The sequence below is a fragment of the Mustela nigripes genome, chromosome 12, assembly GCF_022355385.1.
Source record: "Mustela nigripes isolate SB6536 chromosome 12, MUSNIG.SB6536, whole genome shotgun sequence".
NCBI lineage: Eukaryota > Metazoa > Chordata > Mammalia > Carnivora > Mustelidae > Mustela > Mustela nigripes.
In genome coordinates, this window is record NC_081568.1 from 131,266,411 (window position 1) to 131,285,311 (window position 18,901).

At 33.9% G+C, this 18,901-nt stretch overlaps 1 protein-coding gene across 1 annotated transcript in view; it reads right to left on the reverse strand.

Moving 5' to 3' along the window:
- TMEM232 (transmembrane protein 232) overlaps positions 1-18,901 on the reverse strand; it is a 262,209-nt gene that overhangs the window by 212,726 nt on the left and 30,582 nt on the right. The window contains exons 9-10 of the mRNA XM_059416391.1: positions 9,919-10,042; positions 8,458-8,710 (exon numbers count right to left, since the gene is read on the reverse strand). Of these exons, the coding sequence (XP_059272374.1) occupies positions 8,458-8,710; positions 9,919-10,042 (377 nt within the window). The remainder of the gene's footprint in view (positions 1-8,457; positions 8,711-9,918; positions 10,043-18,901) is intronic.

The following is an 18,901-nucleotide window of genomic DNA, read 5'->3' on the forward strand; positions in this document are numbered from 1 at the left end:
CATATGTGACTCTTAATCTCACAAAACAAACTGAGGGTTGCCGGGGGCAGGGGGTTTGGGAGAAGGGGGTGGGATTATGGACATTGGGGAGGGTATGTGATTTGGTGAGTGCTGTGAAGTGTGTAAACCTGGTGATTCACAGACCTGTACCCCTGGGGATAAAAATATATGTTTATCAAAAATAAAAAATTAAAAAAAAAAAAAAAAAGAAGACCTTGGGAGATACACATTTCAGAAAAAAGTGTCAAGTGAAATACGTCATAAACAAGAACTTCTCTCTTACCATAATGCTCACCGGGAACTTGACTCTCCATTTTACTTTTCTCTGATCACTAGAAAAATGAGAATTTAACAGCACACTTAGCCCAGTGGTTATATCAAATTTATGCTTTTCTCTCTGTTAGCGGTAGAACCGAAACCTTGCGGCTGACTCTGTGATCATACTTGTGTTACTTTTAGGATAAGATGTATATTAACATAAGTATATGAATAAATTCACCCTTGTTATGTTTTCCACAAAAAAAAAAAATTAAAATAAAATACAATCTATCCTTTATATGATCTTAAAAAAAAAAGACATAAGGTCCACACATGATACACAGTCTATGAAAATGCTTTTACAAAGAGTGCCATAGGATAACGACTGTTAGAATTTCTCAAAGTCATCTTTTTCACATTCTTCAAAATGCAAATAGATAATTTTTTAAAAATTTTTATTGTAGGGCAATTAACCTAGTTAGTTCAGTAGAGTGGGATAGTTAGTATGGACTCTGAAGCCAGTCTACCTAGGTTAGGACTCACATGTACTGCTACTAACTATATATCCCTGGACAAATAAACTCTAAGTGCATCAGTTTTCTTGTCTATAAAATGAGGACAATATGAATATCTAGGTATTGTGTTGTAATGATTGATGGATTAGCCTAGACTTGTGCCTGACATTTAGTAAGAACTCAGTAAATGTTAGTTATTGTCCTCCTTTATGATCCATCAAGGCAAAATACTTCTTGAAATTGGAATTCAACAAGGATCAAGCAAAAATTCTGTACATTTAAATGAATTAATTTTTATCATCTTCCCTGTTTTTCCAGATCAAAATTTTCTCATCTAGAGACCATGCTGTCACTATGTCATACACTTAAAACTAATATAACACTATGTTAACTGGAATTAAAACTTATAAATAAGTAGATAAGTAAATAAATAAATGAAAACAAATTTTAAAAATAGAGACTATGCTGTAAAAATTTGTCTTTCAAATAAGGATTCATTTGGGCATTTGAGCATATTCAGACCTGCCTATATCACAACACCCCTGGGGATGTATATTGGTTTTCTTGGGCTGCTATTACATAATACCATAGAGTTAGAGTCTTAAACATAAGAAATTAATTTATTTTCTCATAGTTCTGGGGGCTAGGATTTCCAAGATCAAGTGCCACCTGATTCTGTTTATGGTAAGTACTCTTTTCTTGGCTTTTAGATGGAAGCTTTCTCACTATGTCTTCACATAGAGGTGAAAACAAGCTCTCTGTTGTCTTTCCTTATAAGGACACTAGTTCAAACATATCATAGCCTACCATCATTACATCATCTCCACATTGCAGGTTATAGTTTTAACAAATGAATTTTGGGGGACACAATTAAGTCCATAGTACAAATGTTAAGTGTATAATTGGTATTTATAAGCAGATATAGAAATTTCTATTCAATCAAAAACACTAAAAGGCAGCACTTCAGTCACTGGCAAAAGATCTCACACTAGAATTAATAAAAGTCTGATTGACTCTATGAAAAGCTTGTTTGACACAAAACCTCAGAATAAAAACAGAACATGCAAATCATCCATTTTTCGAGATTCTTTAAGTTCTACTCTCATATCAGATCAGATCACTAGGAAATTGTCTTCATGGAAATTATTACTTTAGTTTTCTATAACATTGCCTTCACAAAACTATGATTTGAAATGTTTTATTTTTCATTTTAAAGCCTTTATATAAAAATGGTCCATAAGAACATTATTTGATGCATTCATAAGAGGCTATTTATAGGGACGCCTGGGTGGCTCAGTTGGTTAAGCAGCTGCCTTCGGCTCAGGTCATGATCCCAGCGTCCTGGGATTGAGTCCCACGTCGGGCTCCTTGCTTGGCGGGGAGCCTGCTTCTCCCTCTGCCTCTGCCTGCTATTCTGTCTGCCTGTGCTCTCTCTCCACATCCCCCTCTCTGATAAATAAATAAAATCTTTAAAAAAAAAGAGGCTATTTACATATTATATATACCACTTAAAATATTTTTCACTGTCACTTAAATCTTTATATATAAATAAAAGAGGATCCTAAGGATATAAAGTGTACAGAGAATAGGTGTTAGGGAAAAAATCCTTCCTCAATGATGTTTTCTCATTATAACAATATTAATAACCACATTAACAACCATAACATTTATTAATATTTATTGGACCCTTACTATGCACAAGGTACCAAACCAAGTGTTTATATGTTTCCATAGTTTTTTCTCATGAAAAGCCCTATAATATGGATAGCAGTCTTATCATAATTATCAGGTTAAAAAATTAGTCAGCAGAATTAAATAATTTGACCTAAGATTCCAAGTTATGAGTTTCAGAATTAAAATACAAATCTGTGTGACTTCAGATTGGTTGTCTCATTCTAAAAATTTACCCGCTTAAAGAATAAAATCAGGAGAAAATTTCATTTTCAATTAAATATAGCTGCAGCTCCAGGTTCTTTAAGTCACTTTCCAAAAAGACAAACTTATCTTCCCCAGTAATCATGTTAACAACACCTACACAGATGATTCTACTTTTGGAGCTGTTCCCTGTGGTCTTGTAAAACTGGTGATCATTATCAATGATCATGCATACAGGGTAACCCAGACAAAATCATCTTCCCCATGTGGAAAAAAAACCAGTCAGTGATGCTACAGAAATCAAGGTTTAATGAATCACATCAACACAGTTTTCTTAAAACCTATCATTTGACACTTAAAATATTCAACTAGGCATTTGTACAGTTATGTGAAATAATGGCTTTCCGTGGTAATGACTGATATGGGAAAGCCAAATATCCAGTATGAATGTGAGGAGGAGACTAAAAGTTTATGTTCAGAGGTTGTACATTCTCTGGTCCCAACAAAGATGAAGACCATTTCCCCATATTCTTGACATGTCTTTAACAAAACAGTCCTCAGATAATCAACTTAGTTCAAACATTTCCCATAAGAAACAGCAAAGATGCTGTAAGTATTGAGGGCTTCAAACCATTCAGAATCTTTAATGAGACAAATCTCACTAGTATTATTTACGGCTTGTACCAGAAGTTTGATGTCATAGAAATCAGATTGACTCTTCACTGTAGAGGCAATTTTTATATGTGTATCCTCTTTATTGCAGATCAAATCTTTAAATATGTTGCACAACCAGAAACCTCTATTTGTCCACTTGGGTTGAGAAAACACTGGCAAAATACTGCTTAATTATTTCATTTCTGACCCTAAGTATTAGCATAAGAAGGACATCAATAAAAGCAAAAGAACCATCCATTGCCTCAGCACCATCTGTGAATATATAAAGGTCAACCCTATCCAGAACTCACTTTGTTATGGATTATCTTTTACCTCTCTACTGTAATAACAGTTGAAGAATAAAATGTTTTATTTTATTTTTATTTTTTATATTTTATTTTATTTTATGTATTTTATATAATGTTTATATATAATTTATATTATATGATTTATATGTTTTATTTATATATTTGTTATATATTTTAAATATTTATATTTATTTTATTTTATTGATCCATAAACTATATGTTGGTTGGTACAATGAGATTCAGAAACTCCTATAAGATTTACTCAATGTCAAGAAATTAAACAAAAGTATCGATCTCAATGAAAGCATCACTAATGGATCCAGATGGCTATCTCACCTATGGTTATGTATGAAAATATTCAGAATTCGCACTTTCTTAGATGTCATACTTTTCCCTTGGTAGTGAATTCATATAAAGCAGAAACAAGTGTGCTCATTCAGATTTATAAAGATGAGAAGACAATGACCAAGGATGACTACATGTTTGGTAAGTTCAAGTCCACAAATAGCTTTCTATAATATGTGTATTACTCAGAAGGAAGAAAGGTCACATAAATTCTCAATAGGTTTGCTGTTGACAGAGAAACAATTACAGGGAAAGAGAATAACATTTGACCTAGGACAATTTGGGAGGTGTTGTCCAGGAAGCTGAGCAATATAAACCTGTAGATCATAAACAGAAAGGCCAAAATCTCTTCCAAGAACTCACCCAAATTCTGTTCCTGTACTCTCAAAATAAGTTATTCAGGAGAAGATAAGAAATTGCAAAGAAGATTAGCAATGAGCAAGTGAATGCAATGAAATCATCAACTGGCTGGGGAAAAGAAATCAGACTGCTGAGAAGGAAAAAGTTTTGAGTATCTGCAGAAAGATGCAACCCTGTCATCATGAGGTTATGACAGTACTCAGGGGTTATGGCCAGAGGCTTATGGAATAAAGATCCTCCCCATGGAGAAATGTCTATTGGACCCATTACTGAAGAGAATCATTAAAGAACAGCTAGACAAAAACCTGAAAACTTAATATTTGTAGACAAATCTGGTTAGTGGCAGATTAAAATCATATATTGAGCTGCTGTATAGGAAGATTTCTGATCATTCTAAATACTTAAGAATGTGCATACCTCTTCACTTAATCAATATTATAAAAATGGGAGAAATATTTATGCTAATTTATATACTAAAAACTAGGAATCTGTGCAAATACTAAAAAATAAATGTAATTGTTCTATGAACTGGAAAAGGACAAGCAAGTTGCACTCAGAAATGATAGGATCTAACTTATTGTTTAAACCAAAAGTGTACTGAAAATAATTTTAAAATATCAAATTTAAAATTTTGAAATTAATATCTCCTATGAAGTTCTTACTATTTAAAATTATATTCAAGCATAATTTATGCCAACTCAGTGAATTATGGTTCTGAAGAAAGACAATACTCTTCCTCCTTCTGTACTTTTAAAATCTTACAATTATATTTAAAATTCAGTGATTTAATTACATAATAAATCCACTATTATTAACCACCCAACTACTATGTTTTAGATGTTATATTACACAAATATAATTTGGACATGATTCATCTCAGTTATCTCAGAACTTAATGGAAGTGAGAATCATCTACATAATATATTATAATAATATATAGATTACAATGATATTCATAAAGAAAAGGTCTAGTTATCTTAAAAGGAAACTCTTGAATTAATATTATCCCTGTAGTACTCTTTTAAAAATACTTTTATTTTTATTTTTAATAGTTTCCATAAACAATGATATCAAATTGACCTTTAGTTTTGAGAGGTAAAACAGTGTACTTTGATGGAGTATAAAATGTCAGATGTACTACTGATGTACTACAATGTACTACAATATTTGAGTAATTGGAGAGAAATCCCCTGAATGCAGGGGAACAAGAGAAACAGTGGATACCTAGAGAAAATGGAGAAGGTAGATGAAGTAGTCCAATGTGGAAAGAAATAAAAGAAACTTTATATATATTTCCTAAATTTTCCTATCTTTGTTTTCCAGGAATATAATGTGAATAATAAATCAACTGAGCCTAGTTTATATTTAAGTTGTTTTAAAATTGTTAATTAAAAATTTCTATGTTATAAAATATTCTTCCCAAATTTGTAAAAAGTCCTACTAAATTTAAAATAGCTTCCCACTTCATAATGTTAATTTTCTGTAAAAGGTTTATTCCTATAACATAATAAAAGCCATATATGAAAAACCCCAAGTTAATATAATACTTAGTGGGGAAAAACTGAGAGCTTTCCCCTTAAGGTCAGAAACAAGATAAGGATGTCTACTCTCACCACTTATTCAGCATAGTATTAGAAATTCTAATATGGTGAGTTCTGTGAAGTGTGTAAACCTGGCAATTCACAGACCTGTACCCCTGGGGATAAAAATATATGTTTATAAAAAATTAAAAAATTAAAAAAAAAAAGAAATTCTAGTGACATCAGTTAGACAACAAAAAGAAATAAAAGACACCCCAATTGGTAAGGAAGAAGTAAAACTTTCACTATTTGCAGGTGAAATAATACTGTATATTGACAACTCTAAAGACACCACCAAAAACTACTAGAACTGGTAAATGAATTCAGTAAAGTCATAAGATCCAAAATCAATGTGAGGAAATCTATTGCATCTCAATACACTAATAATGAAGAAGCAGAAAGAGAAATTCAGAAAACAATTCCATTTTTAATTGAAGCAAAAAAATAAAATATCTAGGAACAAATCTAAGCAATGAGGTGAAAGACCTGTACTCTGAAAACTATAAAAGAGTGATGAAAGGAACTGAAGATGATACAAAGAAATGGAAAAGGATTCCATGCTCATAGACTGGAAGAAAAAATATCGTTAAAATGTCTATACTACAGGGCGTCTGGGTGGCTCAGTTGGTTGGGTGAATGCCTTCAGCTCAGGTCATGATCCTGGAGTCCCGGGATTGAGTCCCACATTGGGCTCCCACCTCCACGGGGACTCTGCTTCTCCCTCTGACCTTCTCCTCATTCATACTCTCTCTCACCGTCTCTCTCTCTAATAAATAAAAAAAAAAGTCTATACTACAACAAAGCAATCTACATTTAATGAAATCCCTATTAAAATACAAGTTTAAACCTGGTGATTCACAGACCTGTACCCCTGGGGATAAAAATATATGTTTATAAAAAATAAAAAATTAAAAAAAAATACAAGTTTTCACAGGGCTAGAAAAAATAATCCTAAAATTTATATGGAACCACAAAAGACCCCAAATAGTCAAAGCAATCTTGAAAAAGAAAAGCAAAACTGGAGGCATTGCAATTCCAGACTTCAAGTTGTTTTTCACAGCTACAGAAATCAAAACACTGTGGTACTGGCACAAAAAAAGACACACATATCAAGAGAAAAGATTAGAAAACCCAGAAATAAACCCACAATTATATGGTCAATTAATCTTCAACAAAGCAGGAAAGACTATGCAATGGGAAAAAGTCCCTTCAATAAATGGTATTGGGAAAACTGGACACCTACATGCAAAAGAATGAACTGGACCATTCTCTTCTACCACACAGAAAAATAAATTCATTTAGGATAAAAGACCTAAATTTGAGCCCTGAATCCATAAAAATCCTAGAAGAGAACACAGGCAGTAATATCTCTGACATCAGCCATAGCAACATAGCCTCCCTCCTGAGGCATGGGAAATAAAAGCAAAAGTAAACTACTAGGACTATATCAAAATAAAAAGCTTTTGTATAGCAAAGAAAAAAACCAACGCAACTAAAAGGCCACCTTACAGAATGGGAGAAGATATCTGTAAATGACATATCTGACAAAGAGCTAGTATCCGAAAAAGAGATAAGTTATACAATTCAACACCCCCAAAAACAAATAACGCAATGAAAAAATGGGAAGAAGACATGAATGGATATTCCTCCAAAGACAACATCCAGATGGCCAACAGACATATGAAAAGATGCTCAACATTAGTCATCATCAGGAAAATGCAAATCAAAACTACAATGAGATATCACCCCACACCTGTCAGAATAGCTAAAATAAAAAACACAAGAAACAACAAGTTTTGGTGAGAAAAAGGAACCTTCCTACACCTTCGGTGGAAATGCAAACTGGTGCAGCCACTGTGGAAAACAGTATGAAGATTCTTCTAAAAGTTAAAAATAGAGCTACCCTACAATCCAGCAATCACACTGCTGGGTATTTACCCAAAGAATACAAAAGCACTAATTCAAATGGATACATGTACCCCTATGTTTATAGCAGCATTATTTACAACAGTGAAATTATGGAGGCAGCCCAAGTGTCCATCAATAGATGAATGGATAAAGATGTAGTATATACACACAATGAAATATTGTTCGGCCATAAAAAAGAATTGATTCTTGCCACTTGCAATGACTTGGATGGAGCTAGAGAGTATAATACTAAGAGAAATAATTCTAAGAAAGACAAATACCATATGATTTCACTCATATGTGGAATTTAAGAAACAAACAAAAAAATATGCAAAGGGGGGAAAAAATAAAGAGAAAGAGAGAAACCACAAAACAGACTCAGCTAAAGTGAACAAACTGACAGATACCACAGGGAAGATGGCTGGAGGGATGGGTGAGATAGGTGATGGGGATTAAGGAGGGCACTTGTCAGCACGGCATGATATATGGCATTGTTGAGTCACTGTATTAGCCATCTGAAACTAATAAAACACTGTAGGTTAAAAGAATAAATAAAAGTAAATAAAAATAAAATAAAATAAAAGGTTTGTTGCTATATGTAGACAGGGACATTTAAGAAATATTTCTCAACAAGTTGAGAAATAATTTACTTACAATTATCCGATATTTTTGAAGAGAAATATTCCAAAAGACCTAAAATACTTGCTTCCTTCAATTCTGGTGGTTCTTCTGATTTACTCATGAGTAAAATATCTTTTTGTGAACTTTTACAGACACAGAAACCAATAAAAGCAGTTTTTCGCAAATTAGAAGTGGTTGCATACAAGCAGATTTCTGCAAGAATTGTTATATACATGTAGACTACATTCCAGGCCCAGGAAATGTCTTCTACCTTGCAGCCTTCTTCCTAAAATGAGAAAACAGTTATTAGATAATCGAGGGACATTGTCATAATTAAAACTATATACTATACTTACAATAAGAAATATCTTCAAATTTTATAGGGTTGTTAAAGAACCATAATCAACTAATAGTTCTAAAATGTACTTATTAAAAAACGGATTTTCCCTGGGTAGATTGCATAAAATCTAGCTAAAAGAATAAAAAATACAAAGAGCTAAAAAGCATATAAAGAACAATTTTTCAATTTCCTTAGTAATCAATAGAATATAAATCAATCCAATGAAATATCACCTCCCCGTATTACATTTTAAAGAATCTTTTTTTATATAAAGCTCAGTCATTGTGTGCGGCACTTAATACATTTTTCATTGGAAAGCAAGGCAATTATATATTCTGGAGAGGAATTTGGAGAGCCATTCTACAAATATTAAAAAAAGTTTATAGTCTATCATTTAGTAATTTAATTTTATGAATCTATTCTAAAGTAATAGTCATAAACACAGATAAAAATTGGGAGGGAGACAAACCATAAGTGACTCTTAATCTCACAAAACAAACTGAGGGTTGTTGGGGGGAGGGGGTTTAGGAGCAGGGGGTGGTATTATGGACATTGGGGAGGGTATGTGTTTTGGTGAGTGCTGTGAAGTGTGTAAACCTGGTGATTCACAAACCTGTACCCCTGGGGATAAAAATATATGTTTATAAAAAATAAAAAATTATATTAAAAAAAAATTTTATGTACAAAAATACCAGCTCAACATTATTTGCAATTAACTGTGAATAATTAGAAACAGACTCAATATTCAACAATGAAGTAATAGTTAAATTATCTCATGCAGACCAAAATATAAATTTTAATAATATGTCATTATAATGAAAAATGCTTTCATAATATATTTTAAATTTTGGAAACTAAACCATATATGACTATATGATCTCAAGTTTGTTAATAAAATTTAAAGTCCTTCTGATGTGTGTGTGTGTGTGTGTGTATAATCTATTTCCCTATCTTTACATCTCTATCTATATCAATCTATCTGTAGTGTGATATATGATAAATGTGCTTTTACTTTCACATTTAATTAAAATTTTTATCACAAGGCTATGCTCATTATAAGCCCTAATATGATATACAATTTAAGTAGTGGCAAATATAAAAACTTGTTTCTCTTCAGGTCTTTTAAAACACCTAAATTAACAATATACCGTTACCTGGTTTTGAACAGACATAATGCTTGAAAGGAAATCTTTCATTAGTTCCATTAAAGCTTTTAAGCAGGCCATGTTTAGTTTGGCAGCCTCCCCAAGGACCAACAAAGCCAGTATTGAATCCAACCTAGGAATTTTGTGAGCAAAACAACAGACCTTAATTAAAATAACAATAAACAATTTTTAATGAAAAAATTGGCCAGAGTTAATGAGTATCCCAGATAACCAAATACATTTACTTTTAATAAAGATAGGTATTGGTTGACACTGTTTCTGTTTAAAGTCTTCAAGAAAGAACTACATTTTGGCAGGATATTTGAATTCAGAATAGAGTTCTATCGAAACTCTGAGAGTAATAAATACTATAAAAGATCATATTTCTTCACAGATCCTGTATAATAAGCAATCAAGGGCTCTGGCTCTAGAGTGTCCCCAATATCTCACAATAGTTTTTGATTTTTAACTTTCTACAACTAAGAAATGAATTGCAAAAATGTTTTCCTGTAAAAAAAAAAAAAAAAAGAACAAATTTAAAAATGACCTTCCCAAAAGTCCAAAAGTTCAAAGTACTTGATTTTACAAAAAGTATAATTTCTCAAAATCTATATTTCTGTTTGATTAGAAGACTGTCAAGATTTATCATTCAAAGTAGTATATGGTAACTGGAAAATCACACAGGAATTTATTAGTCATAAATGAACATATATTTGATAGTTTCAGGAAATTATACATTAAATGATATTTTCACCCTACTGAAAGAGATACAGTTTGAAGGAGAACTATAAGAATGCAAATGTATATTCCTCTACCTAGACCTGCATATTGCCTTGATTTATAAGCCATTGATAAAGAGTTGGCATATTTTACAATTTGTATTTCACAACTATGATATTTCAGGCCAGTAAGCCAAGTTCATTATCATTTTCAAAAGGAAATACCTCTAATCATGAGGAAAAAAGACAATTCTTTATATTTGAATAGAGCTTTACAGATCTCAATGTGCTTTCACATAAATTATCTCACTTACTGAACCACAATTTTTTGACACATTCAAGACCCCTCTGATATCTTTTTTTTTTTTTAATATTAGAAAATTGAGACATAAACAGATCTGTGACATTTACCCAGGTTCCCATTTTAAGCTGGGTTAATGACAGCTAAATTCTTCTCTCACCTAAGGACATTTCCAGTATTGCTTTTCCAAACCATTATTTAAGTACATAGAAAATAGACTTATTGTGGTGATAATTTCACAATATATACAAACATCCAATCATTATGTCATACACCTAAAACTAATACAGTGTTATATGCTAATTAGCCTCAATAAAAAAATTTAACCTTAATGTGACAACGCTGCCTATTGCCTACCTCATATTGTCTGCTCCTTCCTTTCAGAAATAAACCTCAGTTTTGTTCAAGATGGCAAAATGCTCAGTAAACATTGCTCCTCAAAATGGAAATGCTCTATAACTTGTGTGGTGAATCTGATAACCACTACACTATGGAAACCGGCCGCGTTCTATATCTCGTGATTACACAGATGTATGCAATTTGTCAAAGGTCATAGATCTGTGAACATTAATGTGTGAATTTCATTGTATGTAAATTATATCTTAATATATTTGACTTAAAATATGAATCCCCTGGGGAGCGTGGGTGGCTCAGTGGGTTAAAGCTTCAGCCTTCGGCTCAGGTCATGATCCCAGGGTCCTGGGATCAAGCTCCACATCAGGCTCTCTGCTCAGCAGGGAGTCTGCTTCCTCCTCTCTCTCTCTGTGTGCCTCTCTGCCTACTTGTGATCCCTGCCTATCGAATAAAAAATAAATAAAATCTTTTTTAAAAAATATAAATCCCCATACACCCTTGAAGTTTGGAATAGCCATAAATGTAGATTTAGTCAATAATAAAAATAATACAAGTAGTACAAATAATACAAATGGAAATGTATTATGAAAGGTTTTTTTTTCTAATAATTCTATTATTTTTCTAATTAAGAAAGAAATGAAATTTAAATAACGGGTAATTTTTTTTCATCTTTTCCCTCCCACTTGGAAAACATACATGATGCCAGAGGGTAGAGCAGCAGTCTTGCAACAAGATGATGGAAGTCCAATACCATCAATGGAAGAAAAGGAAGCTAGAAGGAGCTTTGGTCTTGATTTTCTTAAGAATCTGTGTATCAGTTGTGTACAGCTTGTTATGTGCAATAATTAGTACCCTATTTGGTAATGCAACTGTACTTAGGTTACTGTTACAGGCAGAAGAATTGAATCCTGATAGACTCAACATGACGTTTACAAGCATGAACATAAAAGTCAGAAAAATTAATTTATGTTTATAAAAAATAAAAAATTTTTTTAAAAAGTCAGAAAAATTAGAGATGGAATCTTAGCTCTGCCACTAATTAGGTATATGACTTAGGGCAATTTGCATAGACTACCTCAGTTTGAATCTACTCATCTTTAAGTAAATATAGCAAAACCTATATTTCACAGACTATCACAAGATTTAAGTAAAATGCTGTATGTGAAATGGCTAGGTTCAAAATGTTGACCTGAATCGAATTACAAAAAGACTATTTCTTCAAAGTCAAAGGATATGAATTTGGTAACTTTTCTCTATGAAGTCCTAGAGTGACTGAGGTCCAGATGCCCTCAGAGGTGAATGACTAGTGAGTCATTCCCGGAGTACCTCTCACCCCACTTCACAATAAGGTCAAGTAAAGGAGAATATAGGAGTATAGTCTCAGAGTTTACAGAACTTCCTTGCCCCTGAATATACCTATTGGTTTTGGTTTTTCTGTTCACTTTTTAGTCTGGAAAATTTTAACTAACACAGGGCACTCTCACTAGAATATGGATGAGAAAAGATTCATTTGTGTCGACCTCCTGTGTAGAAAAATGCTTCAACACAAACACACTATTTTCAGTCACTTCCTACTGATCATAAAATTTTCTGAAGTGAAAGTACCTTTGCTAAAAATAAAATAGAAACACCAATACTTAGATATTAAAGTTTGTTAAAATTCAAAACTGAAAATCAATACACACAGAAAGATAAGTTAATTAGGTTAGAAATTTTGCACTAGCTTCTTTGTCAACTCACTACAGTACAAATCTCAATTATTAGTAGACTGACTTGGTTTTACAGTGCCATGAAATTAAACATGTATAAAGTAATTTGCAAATATTATAAAACTTCCCCTAATTTTATAAATAAAGAAACCAGAGCAGAGGTTTACTGGCTTGTCCAAAGTGTCACAGTTACTTGATTCATTTTACTTTAAGAAAATTTTTTTTCACTTTTAAAATTAATGTGAACCACTTCACACAGGTAAATGGTACCAGATCTTGGGCTAGACCTCAGCAAGCCTTCCTCTGGCCCACTGTCCCTTCTACACTAATATAAATCAGCTAAAATATGGAAAATAAATAAATATATAGATGATAGACCAACTAAAATATAATAAGAGCTTCATAAAAAACTACTGACATATCCGACTATCTACACAGCCTTATAAAAAGGTTAGGAACATCAGCAATCAAGACAGTTTTCCTAGGTTCTCCCTACTCCTCTACAGCGATTTCTTCAATGACCAAATTGCAATTTTAGAAGACAGAATTAAGATGTCTCCAGGTCACAACACTTACACAGCATTATTTCAGTCTTTCAATAGACACCTCAGAAAACACAAACAATGTCAAAATACACACAACCCTAAAAATGAAAGACCGAGAACGAAAGAGAAGTCACTAAGAGCAGCAACTGATAGGGAATTTCCACAAACCATAAAGTTGGTGGAGCTGGGCTGAACGGCAGCAAGGAGCACCCACATTCCATTTCATGAAATACAGCAGCCTCGTGTCTCCAACAGAAGTTAAAAGGGGAAAAAAAAAAAAAAAATGATCTCGACTATCTAGGGTGTTTTTCAGAGCTTTAGAAAAAAGTAAAGCCAGTCCCTTACTTTGGAGGACTGACTTTGTAAGGAGCCAGGTTATGATTTCTGTGCTCCTTCCTCATCTCTCTCATCTGGCAACTTCCACATGACACAAAGGGTAGAAAACCATGCTGTGGCAATTGGTGTGTAGGAGGCAGGGAGGAGGAGGAGTCCTATAATGGGAACACGGGGGGGGGGCATTTTCTCCTCAAAAGTAAAATATCAAAGAGTAGGAAGAATACAGGAAGGTCGCTGATGATAGTGCATGTTGAGCGTCACAGCATTTAATAACGCTGTTATGAATGCTGTGAATACAAACCTCTTGCTTTAAAATACCGAGTTTTTAAAAGATTTCTCCTAGGTCATGAGGTAAGTAAAATAGAAAATGGAGACTGTGAAAGCAAGGACTGAAGAGAATACCAATCTGAATATTTGGAGAGGATCATAGCTCTGAAAATTATTTCTTATAGGGACCAAAAGATATTTTTAGAGACTCTTAAGTGCTTTGAATAAAGCTGAATGAGAGAAAAAGACAATGAAAAGCCTCAATACTGAGATGAAAGGTAGTATGGTAAGGAAGCGAGAGATTGAAAACAGATTAAAATACAAAAATATAATTCAAATCCTTAATGAGGAAGTTAACTGCAAAAGTTGCTCGGAAGGAAGAAAACTGGCAAACTGAGACCCAGTACTAATTCCCACCGAGACAACCAGGTATGCTTGGGTGGCTCAGTGGGTTAACATCTGACTCTGGATTTCAGCTCAGGTCATTGTCTCAGGGTCAAGGGATCAAGCCCTGCCTGGGCTTCTGTCCTCATCAGGGAGTCTGTTTGAGACTCTCTCTGTCTCCCTCTGCCCCTCCCCCAACTCAAGCACTAAATAGATTAATAAATAAAATCTTTTTTTTTTTTTTTTTAAAGAAAGAAACAAACAACCAGAGAAACAGAATCAAGGGCGGAAACCTGTAGTACTACAAAAAAGAAAAAAGAAAGAAAAAAGAAAAGGAATTTTAAAGATTTTAAAGTTACAAAGAAAATGGAATTTAAATGAAGGAAAACTTTCCCAATGACAAGAAGCCAAAAATTAAAATTTAGTGCAGGCATATATGGGTTTTCCACTTTAATGTGATGTATATTCCAAGCAAGAGAGGCAGGAGCTGTGCACTGAGCATGTGAACGATGAATAATCAATGGAAGGCCTTCAGAAAACGCAGAGCCATCACCACCTCATTTGTGCACAGCTGCACATAGCAGGACTTTTCTCAGGGTAAAGTGGAGGATTTGCCTCAACAGCTTCGTAAGCTGGCCCATGAGACAAGAGAGGATGCCTTTTATATCCTGGCTGCCAAATCACAAAGAAGTTCCTAAAAAATTCCGGATTGAAGATAAAATAGGAAAAAAGTAGACTGGTTTTGAACATCTAATCATAAGTTAGGAAATAGCATAGCAACATTTAGAGATTTAAAGTGGGAATGAGGGGGGAAAAAATAACAACAAAACTGTGAGCCCAGAGGCCTATTTCCAGACAAAATGGACAAAATGGACAGTACCCTTTTCAGGGGGAAATAAATAGTGACAAACGTTATTCTCAGCATAGAGTTGTACATAAGCAAGAAATCACTTAATGAAATAGGGAGCCTATGTCCATACTTAGAATTTACTCAAACCAAGCAAGAAATGAATAGTATTTCAAGTTTAGGAATGGGAAATCCTAGTGGTAAAAGGCTGACAAGTGAGTAGGAAAAATAGATAAAATTTAATAATTCAAAATAATTTCAGAAATATGACCCTTAAAATATTGATATATTGATATATATATATATAGATATATTGATAAAATATTGATATATATAGATATATAATTTATCCTTTAAGGAGGGGATATAACATTTTAAATAGTGATTTAACCTTAATGTTATCAGAAACTCCAGAGTATATTAACATACTAGGAAGTATGTTAAGGGAAGGTTAATTCAAATAAAGCAAGCTCAATCTTCATTGCACGTGAGGAGGGCAGGCAGGATTTCATTCTTGATTTTGGCCATTTATGGAAACTACTTTGAAGAATGTATTTCTCTTGCCATTGTCTGATTTTTGATACTCAGAAAAAATGGACTACCTGTGAATCTAGTCTTTAGTGTGTCTGCTAAAAGTCGCTCTGTCTCCTGCTGGCAGAGCTTCATTCTCAGAGCTCCAGGGATAACAGAGGGCAAGAACGAAGGCCTGGCGGGTTGGACAAGCCAGGAACGCAGCTTCACCAGAGAAGGCACCGGTGGATCACGAACTATCGCCTCCATCCATTCCTATCAGGCACTTCATCTGTTTGGTTTATTGGCAGTCATGAGTCCTACCTAGTAGCAGGACCTTTCGGTCTTTGTTTTTGCTCCTTTTGCTCTTTTCTGATCATGGCAAGTTATGAGACCCTGATGTAACCCGTGTCATGCCAAAATAGTTCTTATTAAATAATTTTAAGCCAGAGAGTGGTATAATCACATTTAGGTTGTAACCCTGGCAACAGAGTATGACAGACTATGGAAAGGAAAACTTAAGGCAAAGAGACCCGTTAAAAAGCTCCAAGAGTCATGAGACGATAGGGGCCTAAACCAAGGTTGTGACAGAGACGGTAGAGAGCAGGGGAACACTTCCGAAATGTAGCTGTTAGGGTGTGTAGTTTGGTTAACTTGAGGAGATGTGTGCCAGGTATGAAGATCGAAATTCAGTAGGTAGAAGCCTCTCTAGGAAAAAAAAAACAATTCAGATCTGAACTCGTAGGACAAGAGGTAATAGGGGAGACTCCGTATATAAAAAGTGTTTTTATTACTTATCTCATTTAAATCGTTCAAAAAGCTCTCTGAAGTGGCTAGTGTAATTATTTATCTGCTAACCAGATACTGTTCATGGGGCTAAGCAACTCATTCAAAATTAGACAAGTAGCAAGAGAGAGGACTAAAACTCGGGTCCTCTGACTTGAGGTTGAATGCTTTTTTACTGTACCATAACCTAGCAAGGCATAATTATATATTTACCCTTGCTGGAGACTGACGCCCAGAGGATCACAGGATACATTTAAAAATCCAGTAAACAAGTCTGAAAAGTAAGGACTTACACGGCCATCTCAGCTCATGAAGGAGGAGGGCTAATGACAAAAAAGGTGTTTGAATGGTTTGGGTTAGACTGTCACTTGAACATTATAATTACTGGGGTTCAGGAGATAAGCAATGTCGGTATCCGTGATCTAGACAGAAAGTAAGGCCTTGCTGCCTATAGAAAGCAGTTAATTCCTTGCCTGATTCATTTCAATGCAAACACAAATACTATACCTCTGGAAACCACTTGCCATGTCCATATAATTTTAAATTGTCAAGCTTTTTTGGAATACATTCATGGAGCGCATTAAGTCAGCTATTTTGCTTTGGGAGATATGATTTTATATGTTATACTGCTCTACTGAAATGCCATACTGCATTTCTCAGCAGTCTTCATTGGCTAATAATTCAATTATAAACACAATTCATTATTTTCATGTTAGATTAGAAAGGCTTTTGCCCTGGCTTGAGCTATCTTCCCAGAGCAAATGAGGCAGTTTATAAAAGGCCAAACCACAGGGTGGAGCATTGAGAGTATGAAGCATCATATAAAATTTAACCATATTAAATGGAAATCTGCCTTACAGCAAGCTGGTTATCAGCAGCTCAGGGCAGCTAAACTTCCCAGATAAAGGCTGGTGCATGACAGCTGGGAGGGGCTCATGTAGTAGTCCCTTTTTCTCTATTTCTTCACCCTGTTTTATAATTTATTGTCTTTAGTGCATTTCCTCTGCAGGGTCCCAGTATAGCATGCTTATTTTAAATAAATTATTTAATAAATTTATTTTTTCCCTGTCCCCTAGTGAACAGAGATTGCTCTATCTCTGTGATGCCTTCCCTGAGTCCTTTGTGGATTCTGGGCCGGCTCTTTTCAGGCTCAGCTGAAACCACTTGCTTCTATTTCTTTCTTTTTCTAGGGTATAATTTTTATAAAGGGGGTTATAAGAAGCAAGGCAGAGATTTATGGGATGAATTACCTACTGATAGATAACATCAGAAATGGGCAGATGAGAACCACTCACTTACATGGGCACAAGCAATTTTTGCCAGTATTAATCAAATGTCTTCTGATCAATCAGTTGGATGGTCTCCTCTCTGCATTTTAAATCTCTGAACATTGATTCATCATTATGGTAACTTTACTGATATGCATGGAAAACAAAATTGTTCAGGTTACTCCTCTTAATAGTCACTTGGCATTGAATTTCAACTACTACACCAAATTTATCTTCTACCAAGTGTCACAGCTCCAAGGCTATCTGGTCCAGCAAATCCTGACAAAGTCTCAATTTACTATCAAGGTCTGATGCCTCAATATTTCTATTTCATTCTAAATACACTGTTCATTTTCTTAATTTTTTACATGTACCCAGCCTTTGGCGTATATAAGACCAACATCCAAGTTTACCCAGAAATGGAAAGCATTTCTGGTTTGATTTTGATAATTACATCACAGTTTGTTTTGTTTTATCTGGAATAGTGACTTCTGGATAGCTATATAGATTATTCCATAAATGACTTAAATACTTTACAAGAAGAAAAATTAATTCTTTAATATTTGGTATAACATCATCATTACAACAGAAAATCTGACTAGCAGAAATTAGGCAAATTGCGAACTTAAAAATTAACCTTTTAATATCAATGCATTATTTTTGTTTATTAGACTCATCACTTTTTTAAAAAGAAATATTGAAACCTCTTTAAAAAAACAGTAAATATAAGAAACAGACTAAAATTATTTGGCAGGTTTTTTTTAAGCAATTATCTTTTCCTTTTGATTTTATTTATTTATTTATTTATTTATTCATTAGAGATTTTATTTATTTATTTGACAGACAGAGATCACAAGTAAGCAGAGAGGCAGGCAGAGGTGGGGGGAGAGCAGGCTCCCCCCCTGAGCAGAGAGCCCGATGCGGGGCTTGATCCCAGGACTCTGGGATCATGACTTGAGCCAAAGG